This window comes from Cotesia glomerata, linkage group LG5 (genome assembly GCF_020080835.1).
Source record: "Cotesia glomerata isolate CgM1 linkage group LG5, MPM_Cglom_v2.3, whole genome shotgun sequence".
In the NCBI taxonomy this organism is placed as follows: Eukaryota; Metazoa; Arthropoda; class Insecta; order Hymenoptera; family Braconidae; genus Cotesia; species Cotesia glomerata.
The window spans coordinates 5,362,041-5,373,876 of record NC_058162.1 but is presented as its reverse complement, the minus strand read 5'-3'; the positions used below and the strand labels follow the sequence as shown (position 1 = coordinate 5,373,876).

Genomic DNA, 11,836 nt, shown 5'->3' with positions numbered 1-11,836 from the left:
AATTACGTATAGACTGAAAAGAAGAAGATTCTGCACTGACGCAATTTGCGGAAGATGCGAACGTAATCAGTTCTTAAGGTCAGATTGATATTGCTTCATTGGAGATGATATTTTATGAGTTCAATTTAATATACTACAATAAAATTAGTTATCGTATCTGTAAATAAGAGACAATAAGTTTTTTAACTATTGTTATTTTTAGTATATTTTATTTCACCAGCACGTGTTGCTTGTACTATATTGCATTTTTATGAAGGTCGTATCGTCGTTGTACGATTTCCTTATGCTCATTCGCAGTAGGTGAATTATTCACTGATTCTGAAAAAAAAAAGAAAAAAATACTTACTTAGAACCACGTGTTTTATTAAAATATATATAAATGTATAAAACCATCGATTTAGATTGTTAAATGAAGTGTGATTGCAAAAACCATTTTGTACTTTCATTTTGCAGATAAATAGAAAACTTGTCTGCAAATTGCATCGTAAAAAAGCTATAAAAGCACCTTCAAAAAAATCCATTTAAATCTTTTATTCATTTTCTTGTTTAAATGCTTTAAAATTTCTTCACTGTTTTTAAATTCCTCGAGTCTTATTGATAAATAATTTATCTCTGAAAAATAACAATAAATATTAAAAATAAGTAATTAAGAAAAATTAACATATACTATCAACAATATTTACATATATATTGTAATTCATAACTACTTGTCTATCTGCAATTAGTTAATTAAATAAACATTGTAGTGTTTATTAATTAAGAGTTATCTTGATTTCATGCAAAGTTTTAAATATTTATTATTTACTAAAAAATTAAGATACTTTGTTTTTCTCTTTTACAATCTTACTAAATGTATTAACATTACTGTGATAAAAAGTGTGTACTATGGACTCTTTGAAAGTATCATAAATTATGGGATAATTGCTTGGGGTGGTGCTTATAATAACGCCATTAAGCCTATTATAAACATTCAAAATCATATGTTAAAATATTTTGAAGGTCATGATGTTTTATACTTACCCCTTGATATTAAGAAATCTTTTATTGTAAAAGCCCTGATGCGTTACTATCAAGAGTGTAAAGATCTATACAATACTAAACAAACTAGAATTAGATTTAAGTCGATATCTCTCCCTAAAATTAAAAAAAGGGTTTGCGTAAAAAACACTTACTATGTTGCAATAAAATATTTTAACCTTTTACCTAATAATCTTAAGATATTAAATTATAGTAAAATAACGCTAAACTATAAGATAAAAGATTGGATCAAGAATCTGTCATTGTAATAGTACAAGAAATTTGTGCAATATTAGTATTTTCTCAAACTATTTGTGCATTTTATATTTTTTTTTTTTTTTTTTATATATGGGTGATTCTTCGTAAGGATGTTTTTTGCTGTCCCAGGCATTTTTTTATTACAAAAATTGTTATTTTGTTACTAAAAAAAATTTTTTACAAAAGTAAAAAAACACTTCTATTTGGAGCATTGAAAACTAAAATGAAATAAATCTTGGTTTTTTTGCTATAAATTCGTAAACCATCGAAATAACAGTCCCCTTGGCTGTCCCATTCCCAAAATTAAAACTTTAAGATTAAATTTTAAGTTATTCGTCCATAATATATAATTTGGTCCATAATGTTTATAAACTTAATTAGTTAACGAACAATCTTCTCCAATAAAAAGTACCGAAAATTAATTTGTTTCATTAAATTCATTAAACCAAAGTTTGTCCCAGGCATTTTAAGAACAGTCTCCTGCCAGAAATTCAAAGCCAAAAAAAAAATCCAGCGTGTTATTTTACCTTTTGTAAGGTTTATAAGGATCTAACTAGCCTTGAGTTAATAACCATACGGCTGTTAGCGCTTTATCAGCATTTTATTTAGTGTCAAAGCACCGTTTGTGCTGGAAATATGTGTCTGGGCCACTTCAAAACTCAGTCCCCTGGCAACTATTTTTTATTTATAATTTATTTATAAAATTGGATCCATAAGTCTTAATATTATTCTAATCAATGTAAACATTAATTGAGAACTTGAAAAGTTGAATGCATTGAAATAGTTTGCTTGATTTTTCTCAATTTGATAAAAAAAAACAGTCCCCTGGCAATCAGTTCCCTGTGATGTTATATGGCAAAAGATACACAAATATCGAAAAATCAAAAATTAAATCGACTGTTTATTTATTGATAGTTTTGTAGCCCTTGTTAATTTTTTTTCTAATAAAATCAAAAATAATTTGGTCGGACAATTTTGTACAGATTTAAGACGTCTTTACAGAGAATCACCCATATATTTTTAAATTTTTTGTATAATATAGGATAATTTTTGTAATATCTAGCTCTACGTACAGATGCTTTTGCATCTCTATAGACCTGTATGCAAGAAAAATAAATAAATAAAAGTTTGGAAAATCCAAAAGTGCACGCCTCATAACGCTCATTCATTTTTTAAGAAATAAATTAATTGTGTAATTGATTAAAGAAAAAAAATTATAATTAAGTCATTTCTTACAAAGTATTTTTTTTTTTTTTTAAATATCGGCGCCCTTTTTTCTTGTCATATGCGCACGCAGCCTAAAAAAATCTAGCTTGATCAAGTGGCGCCATAGTTTTCTCGTGACAAATAAGAAAAGTTCATTTGGCTTTGTACGGTTGTATCGTAGCTAATTTTAATAAAAATTCAATTTAAAAAAAAAATACGTAAACTAGGGCACTGATATTAAATACGGACCCAGTTCATCGAATTCTTAAACTAATAAAAAAGGTCCGGTCTTGAAATATCAATTTGTTCGGGAGTAATCGTTGGTACATCCAAAATGGGGTGACATCCGGACGTCCACGTAAAATTTTTTTCAAAACGTTTTTTTTTTTCAAAATAGCAACATGAAATGATTTTAGAAAGTAAAAGATGGTTTAATTTAAGTGTTTTTTTGGTGTACATCTACTTATATCATTGTATAAGTGTAATATGGTTGTGATAGAGGCATTTAAAGATCACAAAATTGCTTGAACTTGACGAGTCGAGTATAAAGCACAACCTCACGCGCTTCGCGCTATGAGGCGTGCAATATTATTAGCATAATTAAAATTTCTAGCCGCTGATCTACTAATCAAAATTTATCAACAGACATAAATCTTGACATTCCACGTCAATATATTTATAAAATTCATTTTCTTTCCCGGAAATTAATCACCGAGAAAAAAAAAATTCATCTGTCAATAAAGTCTTGAATTCTTCAAAACAATAGAGTGACAATATAAGTACGAGCGGGACATAATTCCTATTCTATTTAGCATTAAAGAAGATACATTGTCGATATTACATCCATCCCTTTTTCCCCTATTCGCGTCATGATGTTGCGCTCATTTAACGTTTATACGTTTTCATCCCCTCGCAAGGTGGTTGCTGCTATCAGTTGAACGCTGGACGTTCTCTGAGTAACACAATACTTTCCCTTAAATTAAAAAAAATAATAAAAATAAAATACTATTTATTTATAAAAAAAAATAACAAGCCTTATATTTAATATTTCTTCTTTGTGGGAGTGAACAAAAGCAACCCTAGCTAATGTGAATCCTCGCTGAAGTTAACATCTAATTATCTGACAAACTTTGTTTTGTTTCTGGTAATACGAGTTGGATAAATTCAGTGTAACTCAACTTGCTAATAAAACTTGCTTTGAAATGTTTAAAATTATTATTGATATTATGGATAATTTAAAAAAATTTTATAGTTGAAGAATCTGTTAAAATTTTAAAATAAAGGAGGTGTAAAGTAGAAAAGGGAAATTGAAAAATAATTGAGGAAGATACTACCTTATTTTTTTTATTATGGTGGATAAATTGCACGACTACCAAGGCTTCACAGGACGTCTCCATGGAGCTCGTGATAAATTAAGTGAAAAGTGGTCGGGCTTCAAGCAATGGAAAGATGAAATCCCGACAAACCAAGGCATTGCGGGAGTTATTAACCATTTTCGTAATCCACCTAAATTAGAACGGACTTTGGAAGACTATTCTCATGTTTACAGGTAAGTTTATGACAATAAAGTTAGCCGACATTTAAAAATTTTTAGAATTTTTTTTATTGAAAAAATTATTACAAAAAAAATTTTTTTTTAATTTCATTTGTAAAAAATTTTAAAATTGTAAGTGCAATTGAAAAAAAATATTTTTTAGTCCTAATTTAATAAATTAAGAAAAATTAAAAAATAAATCATTTCGGCTAACTATGAAAATTAAGTTAGCCGACATTAAAAAATTTTTTAATTTATTTTTTATTGAAAAAATGACTACAAAAAAAAAAGAAAAAAAATTTTCACTGGTAAAAAACTTTAAAAACTAAGTGCAATTTTTTAAAAATATTTTTTCGCTCTAATTAAATTATTAAAAAAAAAATCAAAACATTAAACTCGGCTAACTTTATTATTATAGTAAGTTTTTGTTCCATTAATTATTTATTTATTAATTAAAAATTAATAAACATTTCCTTATTAACAAACTTACAAGGCAAAAGACACGTGGTGAACTGGTTCGAGTGTCAGCAGCGGTGATGGGGATTGAATTTTCCTACGCTGCAGAAACGGCCTTTGTGTCGCCAACCTTGTTAAAAATTGGCGTTGACCATCAACATATGACACTAGTTTGGGCTCTGAGTCCCCTGGTAGGATTTTTCGTGACACCCGTTTTGGGAAGTGTCAGTGATCGCTGTAAATCTCACTACGGTCGAAGGAGACCCTTTATTATTATCCTGGCGATCGGAGTTTTTCTTGGTACACATATTTTATTTTTTTTTTTTTATTCATAATGTTACTAAAATTAGACAATTATTTTAATTTTTGTACAAATTTATTATAAAAAAAAAGAAGAAAAGAAAAAATAAATATTTACAAGTCGGGTCAACAATTTTTTTGAACAAAATTTCTATTTGATTTTATTGGTATTTTTTTTTTTGAAAAATACATAAAAAAAAATTGATTATCACACTTTTAACAAATTTTCAAAAAAATTTATAAATTTTTTAGAAAATTAAGATATTGAATTTCTTTTTAAATTGTTCGTTTTTTTTTATATACTTTTCAAAAAAAAATATATCAAAAAAAGATAAATTAGAAATTTCATCCAAAAACATGAGAGCCAAAACTTTTTCTAACTTTTGAAGGCAAAAAAGCTATTGAAATCTTTTTTTGTTCTTTCACGACATTTTTTATCATAAATGCGCCGTAAAAACAAGCAGAAAAAAAATTTGAAAATGTTAATTTTTTACCTAGTTATGGCCCAAAACGGGGTCCACCCCACTTGTAAATAATTACAAAAAAAAAAAGTATACTTGTAATTATTTTAAATTTATAGATGTGAAATTTTTTGATTAAAATATTTTCACGGAAAAAAGAAAACTCGAAAAATTATATTATAAATAGTAATAAGTATCCCGTCGTATTAAAAACTAGAAAAATTACAGTTTGAAATAACATTTTTCTAAATTCAAACTTTGAATGTTAATTTTCAGAGCTTATAATGTAATATTTACATTTTACAATGTAATTCTTCCAAAGTTTGTAATAATTCCAATCTGAAACTGTAATTTTTCGAGTTTTTATCGCGGAGCGCCACGTTACATTATATAATGTGATTTTTCTATTTTTCTTTTTTCCGTGTTTATAATAATTAAGTTATACACTGATAAAAGGATTTGTTTATAGTTAAAAATATTTGTTAATATTTAACAAATCATTTATTAGAGACCATTTTTTAGTCCTTAAAAAATATTTCTTAGTATTTAAAAAGATTTATTAATATTTAATAAATGAATATTAGATTTATTAAATACAAACAAATCATTTTAAATACTAAGAAATATTTGTTTAATACTAAAAAGTGGTCTCTAATAAATGATTTGTTAACTATTAACAAATCTTTTTTAATACAAATAAATCCTTCTATCAGTGTAATAAAAATACAGAAAATTGACAGATATCTGTAAATTTCAGTATCATTATTAATACTAGGTGACAGTTTGAAATGTTTTTATTTTTAGGGCTTCTCCTGGTACCCAATGGCGAGAAAATGGGGTACGCATTCGGAGACCCTTTACCTTTACCTAATCATACTAGTCCACTAGGTCATCGATTGACTGCTAAAACAAGTAAACCGCTAAATGAAAGTCAACCAGCAGTTCCAACTTCTTCACACTCGTGGGGAATTTTTTTCACTATTTTAGGAACTGTCTTGCTGGATTTTGACGCTGACGCTTGTCAGAGTCCTGCAAGAGCTTATCTTCTAGATGTTACCATTCCAGGTCTGTAAATTGTCAACATTCATTTAGTATTAATATTTAAACTTTAACAACACTGAAAAAAAAAAAAAATTCTCGACTGGAGGGTAAATTTTTTTGGCTCAAGAAAATATTAACACCCGAGACCAGTGATTGCAGTTTCAATCGGCTTAGCGAAACGAATGGAAATTTTGAAAAAACGTTTTTAGAGATAATAGATAATTTAATAAACTATTTTACCACAAAGCGTTTTTTTCAAAAATTTCATTCGTTTCGTGAAACCAATTGAAACTGTAATTGCTCTGCTGTTGGGAGTGCGACAGAGATAGTTCCGTTGAACTCCGTGAGAGCAAAGCGAGAAAAAGATGGTCTCGCCTGTTAAGGAAGATTGAAAATTTCTTGAATAAAGTCAAAGTTTCTTGAGCCAAAAAAATTTCTTCTTGCTCCAAAATAACTTTTGTCTTCCTTAAAAATTTCTTGGTGCAAGAAATTTTTTTTTCTGTGCATGATGTATAATACAATAATATATCTTCAGATGATCATGCAAGAGGGTTGAGTACGTTCACGATAATGGCAGGACTTGGTGGATTCATGGGATACGGGTTAGGTGGGATAAATTGGGACGCGACAGCCATTGGAGTAGCTCTTGGTGGTCATCTTCATGCGACATTCACACTGATAACAATAATATTTATAATTTGTGTAAGCTACACAGTGACCAGTTTCAAAGAAATCCCTCTCTATATGCTCGAGCGAGATGAGTTTAAGGCTATGCAAGCTCAGCTGGTTTGTAATTTGAATAATTTCGTCATTGACTATTTTTAATTTATAATTGCTTCATTAATCACTTATTAATATCTTCAGATGGACAGCCGGAGGAAAAGTGAGCATGACAAAATAGCTGATGATGATTGCGCTTCCTATGGAACTCTTAATACTCCTGGTGAAACTACTGAAGTAATTTATTTTTATTGTTACTTTTAATAACTTTACTGTCAATGGTTTTGATTATCATGATAGTGAAACTAGCTGATGTTTAATCATTTTTTTCAGGAATTAAATTAAAACTAAAAAAAATTTCACTTTTAGTTTTTCAAATCTTTTATAAGTTGAATTTTTGTTTTTATTTTTTTTAATAAAAATTGTCAGCTGAATTCATTTTTATAAAAATGAAACCAAAATTACCAGTCATTTTATTATTTTTTAATTTTATTTAAAAAATAAATTTGTTCTAAAAAATTATTAAAAAAAATTGAATATTTAATTTTTTTAAATGTCTAAATATCAATTTTTTTCACAATATTAAAGTTAGCCGACGTTTTTAATTTCTTAATTTTTTATCCATTAATTAAATTAGAACAAAAACATGTTTTTTAAAAATTGCACAAAGTTTTTTACAAATGAAAGTTTTTTGTAATAATTTTTTTAATAAAAAAATTCTAAAAATTTTTAGATGTCGGCTAACTTAAGGGGCACAACTAGAGTGAAATTTTCAAAAAATCGATTTTTTTTCATATTTCGATAGGTTATACCTTTAAAAATAAAATATTAAAATTCTTAATCGATATCTCAAATAGTTTTTGAGTTACAGCCATTCAAAAAGTAACCGCTCGTCAGTAAGAATAGGATTATTTTATCTTTAAACGCATTTTTCTTGAAACAGTATTTTTCGAATTTGCTCCAATGATTACTCGAAGACAAATGATCCGATCACTACCAAATTTTTTTCTGCATGTTCTGTATATAGTTCTCCATACAATGACCCTCCAGTTTTTTGATCTGATCAAAAATCGAATTTTGACAGGCCAAAAACGACCAAAATTTTGGATAAACTTTTTTTTTTTTAAAACGTCGAAAATTGCGTGTAACTCGAAAAATATTTAATTTTTTTCTTCAAAAATTTCACTGTATATTCTTAAAATATGTATTAATATACCCTTAAATTTTAAAACAATTTATACACGAGTTTTTAAAAATTTTAATTAATTAATTAATTAATTTTCATATTTTTTTCTCATTTTTTTTTGCCATAATTTATTTATTAAAATAATTCTAAAAAATTATAAAATATTTATTAAATTAATTTTGATTTCATAAAATCAAAAACTTACTGACTGTTTAAGGAATTTAATCTGAAACCTCTGAAAGTTGATCCTCCAAAGGAGTTAGGATCAGTGCCGATGGTGCCGGAAATAATCCCTGAAATAATTGCAAATGAAGATGACATTGATGTAGATCCTAAAGCGACGCTCAGAGAATACTTAATGTCGATTGTTTATATGCCACACAGTGTTAAAATGGTTTGTCTGACAAATTTGTTCTGCTGGATGGCTCACGTCTGCTACTCGCTCTACTTTACTGACTTTGTCGGCGAGGCTGTCTACGGCGGGGATCCAAAAGCTCCGGAGGGTTCGAAAGAACGTGAATTATACGAATCTGGAGTTAGATTTGGGTGCTGGGGGATGTCTATGTACTCACTGTCATGTGCCTGCTATTCTTTAGTTATTGAAAAGTTGATCCAGCGATACAAGTGTGTATTATCAATTAATTAATTAATTAATTAATTAGTAAAGTTTTGATTTTTAGTATTGATAGTTTTTTATAATTCATTAATTTTTTAGGGCGCGGAGAGTTTATATTTGTGGATTATTATTTTATAGTTTAGGAATGATGATGATGGCTGTGTTGAAACACCCAGTAGGTGTGATAATATTTTCCTGGACTGCAGGAGTTATGTATTCGACGTTATTTACAATGCCGTATTTATTAATCGCACATTATCACAATTCATCCACGGTAATAAATAATTTTAATGTGAATAATTAAGACTACTGTATGTAATTTGTTGGGGAAAAACAACTTTTTATTATAATGGGATAAAAATTAATATAATTATTTTAAATGATACTTAAGTTAGCCGTCAGTTGTTAATTTTAAAAATTTTTTTAACAAATCAATTACAATAAGAAAATGCTTCTTAAAATTATCACTTATAATTTTTATTAATTTTCATATGTGAAATTTTTTTTTTAAATAATTTAATTGCTATAAAATTCTAAAAAAATTTCTAATGTCTGTCAACTTCAGTGTCATTTAAAATTTATGAAAATTAAATTAGCCGAAATTTGAAAATTTTTATAATTTATTTTATTGAAAAATAATTTTTTAAAAATTAAAACAAAAATTTTCATATGTAGAAAATTTTAAAAATTATCCGTGGAGTTTTTTAAAAATAGTTTTTTAGTTCTAATTTTTAATTAAAAATTTTTGAATGTCGGCTAACTTAATTTTCATCTGATTTTTGAAAATGTTATTACAGACATTAGAAACTTTTTAATAATTTTATCGCAATGAAATTATTATGAAAAAAAATTCAATAAAAAAAAATTTTTTTTATTAAAATTAATTTAGCAGATATTTAATAATTTTAAAAAATTAATTTTTAAAATTTTTAAATTAATTAAAAAAAAAAAATTGACATTTAGACATTTAAAAAAATAAAAAATGCTATTTTTTAGAAATAATTTTTTGGAGCTAATTTATTTATTAAAAAATAGTTAAGTGACTGCTAACTTTAATATCATTTTTTTTTTTAATTCTTAATGAAAATTTTAGAAGCATTTTTTTTGTAATTGATTTATTTTAAAAACTGAAAAAATTGACAGTTGTCAGCTAATTTCAGTATCATTGTTGAAGTTAGCTGACGTGATGATCTCTTGGATTTTTTTTCAACAATTAAATAATTATAATAAAAGTTTTATAACAAAAATTTCACTTTTAGATTAGTCAAAAAGTTATGACATTAAAGTTAGCAGTCACTTGATAATTTTTTAATTTTTTTTTTAACAAACAAATTTGTTGAAAAAATTATTTTTTAAAAATTGCATTTTTAATTTTTTTAAATTTCTACATGTCAATTTTTTTTCTTATTATTTTTGCCACAATTTATTTATTTATTTATTTATTTATTGCACAAGAACGCCGATCGGCAGTGTACATTAAGTATAAAAATCAATTATTTTAAAAGATATTTGAATTTAATATAAATATAAATTTAAATAATGAGAATGAGGCCAAAAATGATAGTAAAAATAAAATAATAATAATAATAATAAAATTTATTTGTAAAAAAAAATTTCTAAAATTATCAAATATCTGTTAAATTAATTTTCATCAAAAAGTTTTTTACTGTAATTTTTTTTTTTAATATTTTCTTAGTAATAATTTATTTGTTGTAAAAATCACAAAAATTATAGATGTTGGCTAACTTAAGTTTCATAAAATTTTTGGGATTTTTATAAAAAATTAATTTACTATAAGAAATATTTTTTTATAATAATAATAATAAAAAAATATCAGTTGTTAATTTCAGTATAATAAATAAAAAAATGAATTTAGTTTTCAGTAACTGCAGACGGCGAAGCAGTACACAATGATAAAGTACGAGGACTAGGTACCGATGTCGCAATAGTATCATCGATGGTATTCCTCGCACAATTTTTACTCTCTTGTTGCCTTGGTACGATTGTTAGTATCTCGGGTACTACTACCGCAGTTGTCGGTGTTGCCAGTACACTTGCTGCCTGTGGAGCATTATCAGCGACCCAAATAATGTATTTAGATCTTTGAAACAATTATTGTATTACTTACTTACTCGCTTGTTTCTGCTAATTATTAACGACATGAATACTTAAATTAATACTACTAAAATTAAAAAAGCTGCGTTGGATTTTATCATTTTATATAAATTAGATAAAAATTACGTATATATATTTTTTTAACATCTTATCTATTAAAAAAATTAAAGTAATTATTTTTTGATTATTTATTATTGCTGTAATTGTTATGTAGCGTTTGAGGGGAATCAGTATTAGTTGAATTACGCGTCAATAGTTATTGCGTGTTAGTTATTTATATTAATGCACAAAAATTAATTAAATTGATCGTTAAATATATGATTAGATTTATGTTAATTGTAAATATTATAAATTATAATTATAATTGATTCATTGTATGACGTGACATATCCAACGTTAAATAAAAACAAACATTTAAACTAATAATTTTACTTATTTAAATCTTTACTAGCAACCTTGCAGTCACTATATGACTGCCGTGACTTGTAAACTGTAAATAAATAAAATTTTGCTTTATTATATAATGACTTTTGTTAAATTGCACTTTAGTTTTTTAACTATTTACATTTTTCAAGGTATAAGCTCATCCCGATGTTACACTCATCAAGAGCTTTCATTTGAGTACCCACATGCATTTTTGATATATTTTTCATATATACATATATATAATATATATAAATATATGAAAAATTGATGTAGGTACTCAAATGAAAGGTCTCGATGAGTGTAATGTCGGGATGAGCTTATATCTTAAAAAATGTCAATAATTCGCTAGATACAAGACCGTTTTTTAATTATGTTAAATTGCACTGTACTTTCTCAACCATTGAAATTTTTAAAGATATAAGCTCATCCCATTGTTACACTCATCAGGAGCTTTCATTTGAATACCCACATGCATTTTTGATATATTTTTCATATATACA

At 26.2% G+C, this 11,836-nt stretch overlaps 1 protein-coding gene across 2 annotated transcripts; it reads left to right on the top strand.

Annotated features, from left to right (window-relative positions):
• The first annotated feature begins 3,403 nt into the window (after positions 1-3,403).
• LOC123264800 (proton-associated sugar transporter A) lies at positions 3,404-11,330 on the top strand. Of its 2 annotated transcripts, XM_044728292.1 has the most exons (9): positions 3,404-3,625; positions 3,734-4,030; positions 4,509-4,771; positions 6,037-6,297; positions 6,809-7,059; positions 7,138-7,230; positions 8,397-8,803; positions 8,895-9,069; positions 10,672-11,330. In XM_044728292.1, exons 2-9 carry the CDS (start codon positions 3,831-3,833, stop codon positions 10,900-10,902), a joined length of 1,881 nt encoding a protein of 626 aa, XP_044584227.1. In that variant the 5' UTR covers positions 3,404-3,625; positions 3,734-3,830; the 3' UTR covers positions 10,903-11,330. The 2 variants fall into 2 exon arrangements, with proteins under 2 accessions (XP_044584227.1, XP_044584226.1); XM_044728291.1 differs by having other exon boundaries at positions 3,404-4,030.
• Positions 11,331-11,836: the final 506 nt, after the last annotated feature.

Coding starts and splice junctions, on each gene's coding strand:
- LOC123264800 (XM_044728292.1), top strand. CDS start 3,831: ATGGTGGATAAATTGCACGACTACCAAGGCTTCACAGGACGTCTCCAT. Junction 8,804..8,894: donor AAGTTGATCCAGCGATACAA/GTGTGTATTATC, acceptor TTAATTTTTTAG/GGCGCGGAGAGTTTATATTT. Junction 9,070..10,671: donor ATTATCACAATTCATCCACG/GTAATAAATAAT, acceptor AAATGAATTTAG/TTTTCAGTAACTGCAGACGG.